This window comes from Choristoneura fumiferana, chromosome 24, assembly GCF_025370935.1.
Source record: "Choristoneura fumiferana chromosome 24, NRCan_CFum_1, whole genome shotgun sequence".
Classification (NCBI taxonomy): Eukaryota; Metazoa; Arthropoda; class Insecta; order Lepidoptera; family Tortricidae; genus Choristoneura; species Choristoneura fumiferana.
Window position 1 is genome coordinate 1,386,551 of NC_133495.1, and position 16,497 is coordinate 1,403,047.

At 39.1% G+C, this 16,497-nt stretch overlaps 1 protein-coding gene across 1 annotated transcript in view; it reads left to right on the plus strand.

Annotated features, from left to right (window-relative positions):
* The window catches only part of LOC141441521 (GMP reductase 1-like), a 40,230-nt gene extending 24,007 nt beyond the window's left edge, over nucleotides 1-16,223 (plus strand). Inside the window, exons 2-8 of the mRNA XM_074106286.1 lie at nucleotides 7,132-7,251; nucleotides 8,207-8,297; nucleotides 8,897-9,063; nucleotides 9,694-9,759; nucleotides 10,817-10,939; nucleotides 12,403-12,619; nucleotides 13,147-16,223. Coding sequence (XP_073962387.1) covers nucleotides 7,132-7,251; nucleotides 8,207-8,297; nucleotides 8,897-9,063; nucleotides 9,694-9,759; nucleotides 10,817-10,939; nucleotides 12,403-12,619; nucleotides 13,147-13,316 — 954 coding nt within the window. The 3' untranslated portion in view covers nucleotides 13,317-16,223. The remainder of the gene's footprint in view (nucleotides 1-7,131; nucleotides 7,252-8,206; nucleotides 8,298-8,896; nucleotides 9,064-9,693; nucleotides 9,760-10,816; nucleotides 10,940-12,402; nucleotides 12,620-13,146) is intronic.
* Nucleotides 16,224-16,497: the final 274 nt, after the last annotated feature.

Here is a 16,497-nt window from a genome sequence, read left to right on the forward strand (position 1 = left end):
GCAATCAAATGACAGGTTTCCCATACAAAAGCTGTCATTTGATCGCGATTCGCGATTGCAAGCTTCAGAAACGTTAAGGCAATACGGCCTCAGGTCCATACAAATTACAAAATTAAAAAAAGAAGAAAATAAAGAATAAGAAGTGTTTCGAATTATAAAAATTATTATTATTGAGCTTCAAGTGGCTTTGAGCTTTCTATGGCTTTACTAAATAATGTGCAGGGAGTAGTGTCACTTCACTATTAGTGGTTTCAGATGATTTGGCGGTCACTTTTTGCAATTGTGGCAAGCAATTATTGATAACACCTTGTAGACGGTCGTATGTATTATTTATGCGTAGACTTAGATTAAATGTAACACGAGCGAACCACGAGCGTCTCGTTGATAGTGATAATAACCGTTAACTGGTATGATCTGGATCGTAGAATGCGCGGGAGTATAGGTCGGTGCTGTTTACCTACTGTCATAAAACTACCAACCATCATAAGACGACCAGATGGCCTAGTGGTTAGAGAACCTGACTACGAAACTTGAGGTCCCGGGTTCGATTCCCGTGTCGGGGCAGATATTTGTATGAAAAATACGAATGTTTGTTCTCGGGTCTTGGGTGTTTAATATGTATTTAAGTATACTATATATATCTATATAATTATATTTTTCCTTTGCTTAGTACCCATAACACAAGCTTTGCTAAGCTTACTTTGGGACTAGGTCAATTGGTGTGAATTGTCCCGTGATATTTATTTTATTTATTTATAAAACTGTCTGTAACCATACAATGTAGCGTTTCCCCGTTTCGTAACCCCGGATCGCTCGTCGTTTTTCGGGATTTATGTGCGATTTTTTTGTAATTTTGCTTGAGCTTTACGGTGACGGAAATCAACGTGTGTGGTACTCGTCTATGATCAACTCCAGTAATTTAAAGAAGGAAGTTTTTGGTAAAAAATAACATTTTTAATACAAGCTTTTTTTGACTGTACTTTTTGTTGACTGCACTTTTATTGTCACCCAAACTACGTTTGCATGCCAAATTTCAAGTCGATGCCATTAACCGTTAAAGAGTTCCGTCCTGTGGAGACGATCCTGGCTGAACTACCAGGATGTCACTACCAGATTATTGTATCGTCACGCAATTTACAAAACACACTTAAGTAGGTAGGTATACCAAATTTCAAATCAATCCAACTACTGGAAGTTGGTCGAATTTAACTTGCAAGATTTGATTACAGAAAAACCGACAGACGACAACGGGATAGATAAAACTAAATAAAATCTTGTAAAAAAATAAACATTTAAGTAATTGTGTCGTACTCACACATGAAACGTAGATAAATTTTATTTCGGTACAAAATAACAAAATACAATATTTAACTTAAATTTCTCCTCATACATAACATAACTAACAAACCTTCCTACATAAAATAAAATGGTAAATCTTCACCCTCCTTTCTGTCGGTAGCCCGGTAACATAAGAAAATGTGTTGAATTCGTAACATTACGTTCGAGAAAGCGTAATCGACGAGATATATAATTAGATATCTTTATTTGTCTGCCGTTAGCATGCTTCCTGAGTCGGCAGGCTGCCAGATCACTGGGCAATGTCATTGTACGGGGCTAGACTGAGGACCTTTGGTAAACGCGAATTTGTGTAGGTCGTAAGGGCGACATATCAGCAGTTATGTAGTCATCATCATCATGTCAGCCGAAAGACGTCCACTGCTGGACTGGACATAGGCCTCCCCCAAGGCTCTCCACTCAGACCGGTCTTGTGCTTTCCGCATCCACCGCGATCCCGCGATCTTAACCAAGTCGTCGCTCCATCTTGTTGGAGGCCTACCGACACCCATGTTACCCGAGTTATGTAGTAAACACTCCTATTTATTTTGTGAACTTTTAATAAATAAATATCATGAGACAGTTGACACCAATTGAGCTAGTCCCAAACTAAGCAAAGCTTGTACTATGGATACTAGGCAACGGTTAAACATACTTATATAGATAAATACATACTTAAATATACATGTGTGTACCTGTTCTCTGTATCGCTTACTATTTCTGGTGTACAATAAAGAGTAATTGTATTGTATTGTATTGTATATTAATCATCCAAGAACAAACATCCGCATTATTCACAAATGCCTGCCCGGCCGGGAATCGAACCCGGGACTTCGCTAGAATGCTCATTACAAGTGAATGCTCAAGTTTATCAGCACAGCACCTATAGAAAATATTGGACACGATTTTTTTCCTCACTAAAAAAATTAAGATAATGTCAGATAAAGAACTGAGTGACGTCACTCCGTGCGACACTTTTTAACACGGCGTGACGCCGCGGGCCACCAAACTTCGATACTTCATCTTTGTCATTTGTTATATTATATGTTATGGCTAATTACTTTCCATTGTAATGGTATATGTTATGGCTAATGACACTGACTTATTCCGTACACGCTCGACCTACAAACTTGCAATCTAATTGACGATGACGTTCGTTCGTTGACACGAGTTGAAACGCTAATTAGTTGCACGTGGACTGACACAATGATCATTTACTTAAACCATCATCATCACAGGCCTCTCTCCTAATGAGAGGGGCCTATGACCTCTCACTCAGATAAATGGCATTGGTCTCAAAAAAAAACAATGTTTATTTTATATATTTTATTTCATAAAATAGGCGAATTTAAGACACCTATTTAAAGGATTTTGGTTTTAGTTGCGTTTTTTTTTTACCCTATTTAGAAGTTACCGGAATTATAGCTAACCATAGTTGCCATGGCGTTCAAAACTACGTTTTTCTTGGCCCGTCGCAATTATTTAAAAAAACCTATCGTCTTCTGTCACCTGGCATTGTTAGAATTAGGCGCTTTAGTTATATAACGTTTATTTAGATTTTTTCATCACACTTGCTCGTAAACAGTGTCGTAACATGCAGGCTACCTTAGTTGCAACCCCCCAAATAAAACCCTCGACCTTAATGTGCTTGTCATGAAACCCGTGGTCGGTAAATGAGTCGTTGCCCGTACTAATTTTCTTGTCATGAAGCCCAAGGTCGGTCAATGAGTCCGTGCCCGTACTGGTGGCGCTGCGCGCGCTCCTGCTGCAGGACTACATGGACCACCACATGCACACGCACGCCGAGGGAGGGGGAGGGCGACGTTGCCAAGAGCACAGCCTAAGGTATCGCCAATATTTGGAAGAATTATATTTTTGCTTTTACAAATATAAAATTTTACTTGCAAATGTGATGAAAAACATTGTATGTCGCACGGGCGGTACTAGAATTACGAACATCGACTCATTAAAGCCCTCAGTCTTCGACTTCGGGCTTCTAATAGACTCTCGTTCGTAATTCCTTATTTACCGCCCTTAAGACACAATGTACTATTCGCGCTGTCATCGTTCATCCACCATTACGTCTCATATTTCGTTTTCTAGAATTATTTTACCGTACAACGACAAAACCTACTAGACACTGGCAAAATTGTCCTCCAATGGACAGCGCCATATTTTTCTAAAAAACAACAACGTTTGATGAAAGTGAAACAAAGGTAAAACGTTATTTTGCAAATATACACACGATCAATTAGTATTTTTTAAAAAATTATATTAAATGATTTTAATAAGCCTATTCCTCGAAATGGTTTTGGAATTAGACCACATTGTAAAAAAGTGATCAATACCAATTGTGGATTCAAACCCAAACTAGCTCTCTCAGTTTTTCAAAAGTCAAAATAACTTTATTCAATTTAGGCTATAACAAGCTCTTATGAATGTCAAAAATCTACCACCGGTTCATTAAGTCTCTGTTGAGATGAATCCGGCAAGAAATTCAACGAGGTAGGTATTTATAAATATATTTTTTAAAACAGATTTAAGTATAATGTTGTTTAATAATTTACGTCAAAGTATTTAATACAACTATTTTTTTTTGCAATTCATGCGCGAAATTAATTTTGAAAATAACCACGAGCTAAAGCTGCAAAGCAATTGCGTGTGAGGTGTACAATCCGCACTGTGCCTGCATGGAAACTACAGCCCAGGCCCTCTCATTGTGAGAGGAGGACTGTACGCAGCACTGGCACGTATACTATATGGATCACCAATTACTTCTTTATTTTTTTCATTCGACTGGATGGAAAACAAGCAAGTGGGTCTCCTGATGGTAAGAGATCACCACCGCCCATAAACGTCTGCAACACCAGAAGTATTGCAGATGCGTTGCCAACCTAGAGGCCTAAGATGGGATACCTCAAGTGCCAGTAATTTCACCGGCTGTCTTACTCTCCACGCCGAAACACAACAGTGTAAGCACTGCTGCTTCACGGCAGGATTAGCGAGCGAACCTTGCACAAGGTTCTACCACCTGCAAAAGTTGAGTTTCTTCGGGGTCCGCGTTTTTAAAGTAAAAATAAATACCATCGCGATCCGTTTCTACCTATTTGAGTTAATTAAATAAACAAATGTTATTTACAAATTTTTTTTGGGAATAATTAAATATGTACTCAATAATACAAGTTTACTTGAGGTCCGCACAAAATACGCTGTCGGTCCGCCATTTGGTGACCCCTGCTACTGCTGCTGCCTAGGCAATACAGAAAGAAAGTCTGAATGGTTTTAACCATAAATTGAACATAAGATACACATTTTAATGTATGATGGACGACATCGCAACTGGTGCAAGTGGCAAGTTGTCAGTAATTATAGAAAGAAAGAAAGAAAGAAAGAAAATAATTTATTTATAACAGCAATGACACATAATTAGTAAAAATAACAATAGGAAATGTTGCCGCTATAAAAAGGTCCCGGCTCAGCATATCGCTGGTTGAAAACCAGCACTGGTCTTCCGCCGGGCCACAGGAGAGTGAAATAGCATTCTAAGAGGAGAGGTCTTTGTTTAATAGTGGAAGTTTTCCGATCGATGATGAAGCAAATGATGATTTTAGTCAGGCGCGGTCCGAAGGGGCGGGTCACAGGGGACATGACCCCCCCTCCCCCCCCTAAAATCGCACACGTTAAACTAAAAAATCTTCTAAAAATGTACAAAATAAAAAAGCATTACACGACATCATCCCAGCCTATATACGTGCCACTGCTGGGCACAGGCCTCCTCTCAGAACAAGAGGGCTTAGGCCATAGTTCCCACGCGGGCCCAGTGTGGATTGGGAACTTCACACGCACCATTGAATTGCTTCGCAGGATAGTGCAGGTTTATGTTTTCCTTCACCGCAAAGCTCGTGGTAAATTTCAAATGTAATTCCGCACATGATGAAATTCGAAAAACTCAGAGCCGTTGTTCGAACCCACAACCCTCTGCTTGAGAGGCGATAGGTCAAACCACTAGGCCACCACGGCTTCACGCACACACACACACACTACACGACATATTGTATTATTATTAGTATGACCCCTCCAAAATTTCCGGCTGCGACCGCGCCTGATCTTAGTTGGGCCAATGGGCACAATACCTATTAGTACCTAAAGAAGCAAAACCAGAACATAATATACTGTTATCTTAGTTAAGTACGTTAGACATAAAATTAAAATCAATCATCTTAATCAACGTTAAGCAGAATTGCGAGAAATCTGGGGGCACGGCAGCCAAGTCGAGCAAAACAAAAACAAAGGCACGGCCGTACCATACTTTTCTCGAAGCCATTCAGGTATTCAAAATCCTGTAAATTTGTTATGGCCAAAGCTATAATGTTTTTCATGAACCAATAGAAACGCTTCAACCTCGCCTCGCTCCGCTCAGCTGTTTCCACCAGAGATGTGCTGTGCGAGGATGTGTAAATGAAGCGTTTCTATTGGTTAATGAAAAACACATCCCTCGCAACACATCCTCGTACATTATTGAAGGAAACGACTACGCGGTCGTGTAATTTGAAACTCCAAAAAAAAATCGATGAAACAAGAATCCGAAGAAACATGAATCCGACTTACCTAATAAGAATAAGATGAAGACCCATCTTAATTTGTTATCAGAAGTTATCGTCGATTGTTTTGAATTTCGAACCATTTTCCTGCCATTAGCTAAGCAATAAAGAACGCTGATCGATGTATGTTATCGCCATTCATCTTATCATTCGCTCGCGATAATAGCTGAAGCTGTGACGTCACAGGCGTGATGACGTCACCGTTGGATAGCGGAGCCAGACTGGCGGGGTCGCCCGGTCAATGTGCAGATACTTGGTATATTTGGCATGTAGTACATGGATAGTACAGTAGGTACAGAAACAAATAACCAATCCGACTGGTGTTATTTAAGATTCCCAGGGTCGTCTTAGGCTATGCGGGGACTCCAAGACACAGAAGGCCCTTTTGGAAAATAAAGTCTTTTTTTCTGCCATCAATATGCTAGTTATTTTATTACAAGCTTTTATTTAACTTGCCCTGTTTGTTTATTTATTTATTTACTTATTTGTTTGTTTGGGTCAAATCTTGGAAGCTAAATTTGACCCACTTCCAGTGGTCCGATTGACATTAAATTTGGCATACCTACTTATCTAAATTTAGTAACAATACAATAACCTGGTAGTGATATTCTGGTGGTCCTGCCAGGGTCGTCTCCGCAGGAGGGAACTCCTCAACGGTTAATAGTACCTACCGACTTGAAATTTGGTACGGATGTAGTTTAGATGACAATGCACGAACAATCAACAAAAAGTACAGTCTGCAAAAAAGCTTGTATTCAAAATGTTTTTTTTATTAATTACACACACAGTCATGTATATGATACGGGATTTTTTTGGCAAATTCTTTCATTATCGCATTCACTACCACCGACGCACACATGCGTTTTCGGAACTTCCCCCCGGTGCCGCTGTCATAAATATTCATACATTTTGAACGCACATGTGCGTCGGTGGCACCTGTGGAAGTCAGGTGGCAGTGAATGCGTTATAACTTTTTGTCAGATCAAAATAGAAAAAAAAAGTGAATATATCGCCCTTTCGGGGGCCCCCTGACCTGGGGGGCCCTTTGCACGGGCCCCGTGTGCCCTTATGGTAAAGACGATATTGAAGATCTCACACTTGGCCTTTGGCTCTGCGACCTAAAATGGGATGGAGCGGCACTGATCAGGAAGTGTAAGATTTTAGTGTGTATAACCTAGATGTCTATACTTTCCAGGTGGACCTGCATCGCGAGATCACTTTCCGGAACTCAGGACAGACGTACCGCGGCGTCCCGGTCATGGCGAGTAACATGGACACCGTTGGCACCTTCGAAATGGCTCGGGAACTCTCTAAGGTAATCTTATCCTCCTTCGTTTCTCACAAATTTTACCGTTGACGGATACGCCAATAAGGCTTCATTACCATCAACCAAGTCTCTAAGGCCAAGTGATGACAACATCATAAGTTACAGCATCGAGTTTTAAATGATTCATGTTTACCTAATTATAATTAGGTATATTAGACACTTGAGGTATCCCATATTAGGCCTCTAGGTTGGCAACGCATCTGCAATCCCCTTGTGTTGCAGGTGTCTATGGGCGGTGGTGATCTCTTACCATCAGGAGACCCACATGCTCTTTTGCCATCCAGTAATAAAAAAAAGACATTTCTAAAATTCGCACCAAGCGTTTTCGTACGTCCTTTATTATCCAGACAGCTATGGAGTGGAATGCCCTGTCTGCGTCTGTATTCTCTGATCGCTACAATCTGGCCGTCTTCAAATCTAGTGTGAATGGGCACTTATTGGGAAAGCGTGCTCCATCAGTCCTCATCTTCACTCACCATACGCGCGTTTTTATCCTTAATGGCATGTAATGTGGCACCACTGGTAGTCCTGGTAGATACCACGGTTGCCGGCATTCAAACTCACACAGGTACTGGCAGAATACCAGCGCTACGGCTTGTTTGCCGCGGCCTTATGCTGAGTCAGCGCCGTATCTTCATTACATAACATGGCTCCCTGTATAACAATGTGGTGTGTATGTGGTCTGTATCTGTTTTGTATCTTTTTGTTCTCTGTATCATTGTTAACGTGTTTTTTCTTCTTAACGTTTATTCCTTTGTTTTTATCAAAAACGTGTATAGAGCCATGTTACTTTTTTTATGAGGATTAAAGTTTCTTGTCTATCTATCTATCTACCATCAGTCAGACGTGATTGTGGTCAAACGCTAGCCTATTTAATGAGCTCAGGATCTCTCCATCTTTATGTTCGAGCAGTAATTTAAAAAATATATCTTTCTTCTTTCAGCACGGACTGTTCACTTGTATCCACAAATATTACTCTCTAGATGAATGGAAGAAATTCGAAGCGGAGCACCCGGAATGCTTAGAACACATGGGTAAGTTCTGAATTAAAGGTTCCTGCACTGGTTACAATAGGTCACGGTTCAACCGGTATGTGGGGGAGGACGGGGGGAACCCTCCCTGGGTAAACCTATGCTATACTTATACCTACGATGGCTTCTTCAGTAACAGATAGTAGCAAAGCAAAAGTTTGTAGAGTAAAGGGAAGAGTCAAAATCTATTAAAATTCTGCCTACGTATTACTTGAATGACCCCTGCTACATTAAAAAATAATTTTACCATAAGTTCTTGAGGTAAAAAAAAATTTTGGTATAAATTTTGAATACAAGCTTTTTTTGTTGACTGTACTTGCATTATCACACAAACTATATTTGCATACCGAATTTCAAGTCGATGCCATTAACCGTTGAAGAGTTCCGTCCTGCGGAGACGATCCTAGACGGACTACCAGGATCTTACTACCAGATTATTGTATTGTGACCCAATTTACATAACTATTCCAAATTTCAAGTCAATCTGACTGCTGGAAGTTGGTCAAATTTAACTTGCAAGATTTGATTACAGACAGACAGACAGATAACGGGACAGGTGAAACTAAATAAAAGCTTGTAACAAAAGTTGGCGTTACCCACAGCCGCGAGCTCCGGCACGGCGGAGGCGGACTTCGACCGGCTCTCCGAGATCCTCAACAGCGTGAAGGAACTCAAGTTCATCTGCTTAGACGTCGCCAACGGGTACTCCCAGCACTTCGTCGAGTACCTCCGGAGAGTGCGGGCTGCTTACCCTAAGCATACCATCATTGTAAGTGGTCTACCGATTGCCCTAATGGGTTAGTTTTCTAAAAAATCGAATAAATCCGTTAGTTAGCGGCTGTTTCACCACCTATTGATTAATTTTATTTGACGGATAAATGTGATGCCTCCCCCTCCGGCGTCTACTTAACAAACAGAGATGGCATCACATTTATCCGACAAATAAATTTAATCAATGGATGGTGAAACAGCCCCCTGGTAATTTAACTGACGGATTGAATAGATTTTTTTTTACAAAGGAAACTTACCCAATTCCGTTTTCTCTCTTCCAAGACAAAGCTGAGAGAAATTGCCTGCCCTACGCTATAGTCCCTATATAGTCAATAAGCAATTGCAAAACAAACTATCTTATAATAAGTAGGTATACAGGGTGACCCTAAGTGGTGAACAAAAATTATAGTTTCTAACGCAGCGTTTCTAGGCCAATTCAGCGCATTAGCTCTTGAAGCAAACAATTGAAGTTTAATTAATTAACGTTAATTTAGTTTTGCCAGTGTCTAGTGGGTTTTGCCGTTACGGTAAAGGCCGTTTAAAGGAAGTCCGCATAAAGGGTGGTATGCCTTTTCATTTCATATTGCTTGCGTGTACACTGTTGTATATTTACGTTTGTGGATTACAGGCTGGCAACGTGGTGACCGGTGAGATGGTAGAAGAACTGATATTATCTGGTGCTGACATAATTAAGGTGAGTATTTAAACCAGGACCAGATTTAGAGGTCTGGAGGACTCGGGATAACGACGAAAAATATTATTAAGATTGGTTTTTTGGAATCTTTTTGTATTTTTTTATTTAAATTCCAAATTTTTACTTTTACGGTCATCCCGTAAAACCTAAATTGAAAATACAAACTGAAATATAGATGCACAGAAAAACCAGAAAAATAAGACCATCACTGGGAACCATCAGTGACCATCAGTGGTGTAGCGGTATAGCACGCGGTACGGAATACCGAGGACCTGGGTTCGATTCCCAGTGATGGTCTTATTTTTCTGGTTTTTCTGTGCATCTATATTTCAGTTTGTATTTTGAAAAATATTATGCTTTACCTAACTAATACTACACTCGGGACTTGTGATGCTAAGAATAAGTAATAATTACCTCGACGTTATGGCAGTGGCAGTGGCCGTGGGCACGAGTAGACTGCCACCCGACCACTACCTACTCTGTCTACTCTAGACCATGGCCACATACTGCAATGTGGCTGAAATGTCGAGGTAAATTACTAGTTGTTAGTGTGATAAGTCCCGAGTAGATATGGTATATTAGTTAAAAAAACAGGGTTTTTTTTAAAAAGGGGAAAATTGCTGATCCGTCTAATATCTTTGGTCACAGAATAGATAAAAGTACAACTTTGGTACCGCTTTGATACCATTCTAAATATATATGGGTTATAATACTTTTAATCTACCGTTTTCACATAAATATCAAAAAAGTGTAAAATAAAACATTAAATTAAAAAAAAAACAAAAACCCGACTGCCAAAACTAAAAGGAACAAAATAAGCCTAGTGGTCTAGAACTCTGTTAAGTGGCCAATTTTAAGTTCAACAGACGGGACCCATTACTAAGAGTTTTTGAGCGTCACGATTTAAATGGGTCCCGACTGTTGAACTTAAAATTAGCTATTTAACAGAGTTCTAGACCACTAGGCTTATTTTGTTCCTTTTAGTTTTGGCAGTCGGGTTTTTTGTTTTTTAATTTAATGTTTTATTACTTTAATACTTATATGGGTGGTCTCTTAGGTGGGCATAGGTCCAGGCTCGGTGTGCACGACGCGCATCAAGACCGGCGTGGGCTACCCGCAGCTGTCCGCCGTCATCGAGTGCGCAGACGCCGCGCACGGGCTTAAGGGACACATCATCTCTGTGAGTATGCTCTTAATCATATACAGATACATCAGGGTGATTTCGGATTCGTGGAGCAACGAATGAGCATCAAACATACTTTTATCAAATGATCACAATAGGATAGGACTAAAGGTATTATAAAGCCTTAGTTTGTTTTTTGCAGCAACCAAAAAAAAACTGGATTGAATGGAGATTATGGTCACCCTACTCTTTCAATCTTTATTTTCATTTATTGACTTCATTGACTTTGGGGTAATGTGACATTATTACTCATAATTTCTTAAGTATTCTAGCAAAGACGGTTAGTTTTCAAAAAGGCTGGAGATTAAAAAGTAGGGTGACCATAATTTAAAGTTAAAAACTTTTTAAGTTTAAAATAAATGAATACCCATTAGGCATCAGTATTCAAATTAAAGCATAAACAGTTCAGATCGCAATCATATACTGAAACAGAAAATAATAGTTGGAATCACGACCCCGAAATCATTCTGTACCTATATTCTACTAATACAGGTCGTTAAAAATGTCCTGTAGGTACTACGAGTATAATTTAAAACCCATATTTGCCTAGGCTACTGATTATGTGATTACTAATACGATACAAGTGGTAAAACATTGAACTTCAAAAATAATAAAATTGTATTAAGGAGATAAAGTTTTCTTGTGACTCAACTTAGAAGAATATTTTTTCACACCTCTCCTTCAGAAAAGTAACTTTTCCTCCCTGACGAGAGGAGCAAAGTGCAACTTTTCTGTTCAAGGCTTTTCTAAGTGTTTTATTACAAATGCCATTTTTTGAAATTGATAATTGTAAAGCTATGCCATTTTCTATGCTGGTAGTTCTTTAATTTCAAGTTTCTTAATGCTCGTGTGAAAAGTTGTATGAGCCACTCGGGAGCAAAATTATTTTCATCTTGGGCGTTAACACTTGAATCCCTCATTACGCTCAGGATTCTATTGCAGAATCCTTCGCTACATTCTGGATTCAATGAACGCCCTCGCCGTAAATACACCATTTTGTTCCCCTTGTGACACAAATAACTATTTCTTTTCGAATATCAATGTTTTTCCACTGTGTGTTAAATATAGCATAGTACAGGAATTTTAACATCCTGTACATTTATACTGTCATCATCATCAACATAATCCTAGCATATATACGTTCCACTGCTGAGCACAAGCCTCCTCTGAGAATGAGATTGCTTGCAATTACGAACATCGACTCATTAAAGCCCTCAGTCTTCGACTTCGGGCTTCTAATAGACTCTCGTTCGTAATTCCTTATTTACCGCCCTTAAGACACAATGTACTATTGTATTGAAATTATGAGACTATGCCCGCCCACTAGCAAGTAGCAAGTTGCCGTCGCGTTCGCGTGTCATGTAGTCATGTATGCGCTTGACATTCCGTTTCTGACACGTTCCAATTACGGTCATGGCACGGTGTAGTGGGTAGACTTTTATTCTGACGTCTTCAACCAGGACGGAGGCTGCACGTGCCCCGGCGACGTGGCCAAAGCCTTCGGCGCCGGCGCCGATTTCGTAATGGCCGGCGGCATGTTCGCGGGACACGACCAGTGCGGCGGCGAGGTCGTCACCAAACCGTGCGGGAAGAAGGTCAAGCTGTTCTACGGAATGTCCTCAGCCACGGCTATGGAGAAGCACTCTGGAGGAGTTGCGGAGTACCGGTCTTCTGAAGGTTAGTAACTTATAGTGACGTGATCTGCAATCAACATTATCATCATCACCTTATAGCAGTCCACTGCTGGACATAGGTCTCCCGCAATGAGCGCTATTGCGCCCTGTTTTTGGCTACACGCATCCAGCTTCTACCAGCAGCCTTTCGCAGATAGTCACTCCACCACCACCACCTAGCCGGAGAGCGCCCTACACTACGTTTGCCGAGACGCGGTCTCCACTGCACTGCATTCCGTCCAGGCAAAAATACTCTTCTACGTATGTGACCTTCCCCACACTACACAACGGGTGTTTTTAAATTAAAAACCCATTTCGTAGAACCTCTGGATATTCACTGGTACCTAATTCTATATGGCCCGATTATAATACGATAAAAGCTTGTCCCTATTTCAGACATACGAGTACATGTAGCCCAGTGACGCTCCTTGAGTTATGGGTCTTCATGGGCGAAGGTGATCATTCCCATCAGATGACCTGCTTGCTCATTTTTCTCCCTCTCAATTAAAAAAAAACTAAATTTCTTCCCAGGTAAAACAGTAGAAGTAGACTACAGGGGTGACGTAGGAGCGACTGTGAAGGACATCCTCGGCGGTCTCCGTTCAGCGTGTACGTACGTTGGAGCTGCTAAGATCCGCGAGCTGCCGCGGAGAGCGACCTTCATCCGGTGCTGTCGGCAAGTCAACGACACCTTCTCATAAGTCCTGCCAGCCTGGTACATCGAGCCTTATGCCGTTGGTTTGTTTAACTCTTTGGTATAATCATTGCAACCTGTATAATTACTCATAGTCATAAGTCATGTTGTACTGGTATTTTCTTGTCAATGTTTAAAATGTTTCCAATGTTTCCATAGGCCCTATACCACACAACCTATTAGAGCGAGAACAAAGTGATGAAGCAAGATATGTTATCTCCAGTTCTCAATCATTATATTGTTAATATAATTTCTTTATTATAATGACAGGAAATATTTACAACAGCTCGAGTCAAATTGGCCTGATGGCTGATACTAAATCAAGTCAAACTGAGCAAAATGAATCTTCTTTTTATGAGGTTTATTATGTGTTGTAGGACTTGTAGGTAGTTAAAGATTCTAAAGAGTTAACAAATCTATATATACACGGCGCGCTTTGCTAAGTTTAGTTGGTCGGAGGCTTGCTGATGAATCTGTTTTGTTACAATAAAATAAACTTTTTTTTTAATAGTTATGGTCTATCCAGCCAAAGCTATACTTAGCAAAGAGAGGCCTTAGATCTGCTTTTAAATTAATTAATAATAAATTAATTCAGTATTCACTTGCGTAGATTTTTCCAAAAGCTGATGGTATGTTTTATTCGAGGAACAAAAACTTGTTTAACAGTAACTTGCAGCTAGCATCCATCTAAGTAAGTATTATTTCACAAATATAAAATCTACATTTGTGATTGTTAGAAGCAGTTTCTTGATGGAAATCTGGCCTAGATAATTTTTCAAACAATCTTATTGCTTAAAATGTAATATAATAGCAATGGATCACCAGCATGATAGTGTTTTAAATAAATCAATATTGTCATAAAAATATTCCATCTACGAGTACCACTTCTAACAGAGTCAACCACAATACTTACGCATGTTAAAAAAAAAAGATAGGTACTTAAGATACCTACATTAATAAATATCATGCTTAATAGGAAAATAGCCTAGAAACAAATTAAGTGCACTTGCTTTTATATCGTAGATAAATAAATTAATAGCAAAATTTAAAAACTCTGAATAAATTTAGCTAATCGGAAAGCACTGAAAAAAAGATAGCGGACAGCTCGACCAATCGAAACGGCTGCAGAGTTTTGTGCTGTAGATATACCTGATCTACATATAAATAGAATCATTTATCTATTTCTAACTATAGTTGTGCATACAAACACAATTATACAAGTTAGGAAAAGAAAGCGACACATGCTTCGTGTCCTAGATATATAGGGTGTCCTCCTAACTTAAGTGGTGAACAAAAATTATAGTTTCTAACGCAGCATTTTTAGGCCAATTGATTGCAATAATTTTGAAAGCAAACAATCAACACAATTAATTAATGATAGTTAATTTTAATTAGCAAAAATTACCGATCACCCAACTCTACAATGACAAGGTCTGCAGATTAAAATATGTAGTTACGAGTACTTAGTCAGATTTGACATTAGCAAGGTAGGCAGTTAATCCTTTTTAATTAACGTTTCCATCCAGAAAATACAAATAGATTTATTAAAAACATGCTGTGTCTATGACCGTAACCACGAGATCATGTAAATTTAAAATTACTTAATTAAGCATAAGAAAAACATTAGAGATTTTGGCATATTCTTATGAACAAGATTTTAATCTAGAGGTAAACAATATGAAAAAAATATTTCTGGTCACAACTTAGGACTCGGGCAGTCAGATCTTCGGAGCCGTGATACGAGTATAATTTAGTAATAATCACTATCTAAGTAAACTATATTAACCTAGTGAAACAGTAATTGGTCACAATCGAACGAGGTCGACGAGGTACAAGTCAACGCACGTAAAAAGAGCTCTGGGTGGCTAGTGGAGGGGATACGTTTGCGCATCTGTCAACTAACAAGCCAATGGCGTGACGGCCGCGCGCGCGCTCCTACGCCCCCTCCCGCGTCCCCCACTGCTCCGCCGCCAATTTGGTCCCTATTTCGCTCACTGCGCAGGTATATGGCCAGGAGCTCTTTTTACGTGCGTTTTTTGGTATACGGATCCGATGTTAGATTTTTTTGTTTATATTTGTAACTATTTCACTAAATTGTTCTAGTAATAATACCTAGGAGTTGATATATTATTAGATCGTGCTCGTATCATAGTTATTATTCCTTTACTTTTATCATCAACTTTCATAAAAATAAATAATGCTCCTATGTCAGCAAATTATACCTATATATCATCTACGACTTTGGAGTGACATTCGATAAACAAGACAGTTCAATTCTATTATATTGTTATGAATGAAGCCTAATGAATATTCGTTCGTGTATTCATATTAAACAACTGCAGCTGTACCGATAGAAAGGTATTTTCACTGGACTAACATGAATGTTGGGGTTATCATGTGAGAGTAGGTAATAATGTTTCCAATAAGTATTTTCAAATACGTATTTGCCGTAATTAAAATTTTCACTTATACCTTAACTCTTCATTAGAAATTTCAGATTTGATCATAGCGTTAAATGATGGTGGAAAGAACGTTGGAAAGCCTATATTATCAGTTTTATTTTAATGATCGGTAAAGTAAATATACTTACACAGACTACATTTACTTTTAAAACTAGAAAATGAAAGCACAAATTATTTTTATTCAAAATGATGTACAAACGTCTTTGAGTACAAGTTACACAAATTATATTTTTAAGATAATTTTAAGTTTGAAATTTGTTTTATTTTTAATTTTAATTGTACATGAAAAGATGGATAGACTGTCTTAAGGTGTGGTCACTCTTGGTGTCAAAATATTACATATTTAATGGAGATATTTAAATTTATTGGACCTACTTGTAAAATTAATATGCGCCAAGCGTGACCTCATCTTTGTTCGATTTTTTCCTTAATTATAGCTGTTATACCTATTATTCAATAGTTTTATTATACACCTTGGGCCCGAGGGTTCCTGTTTTTAAGGTTCCGTATTCAACTAGGAACCCTTATAGTTTCGCCATGTCTGGCTAAGCGCATAGAGACTGTTTTAATACTAGAAAGCTGTAATTTGACATGAATATACATATCAGTCACGCCGACAAGATGGTAAAATAAAAAATAAATCGTTTCAGGTAGGTACCTCCCATAGATGGGGCGATTATTTTTTTCTCGATTAATCCTATAGTTTGAGGTATCGTTAGATAGGTC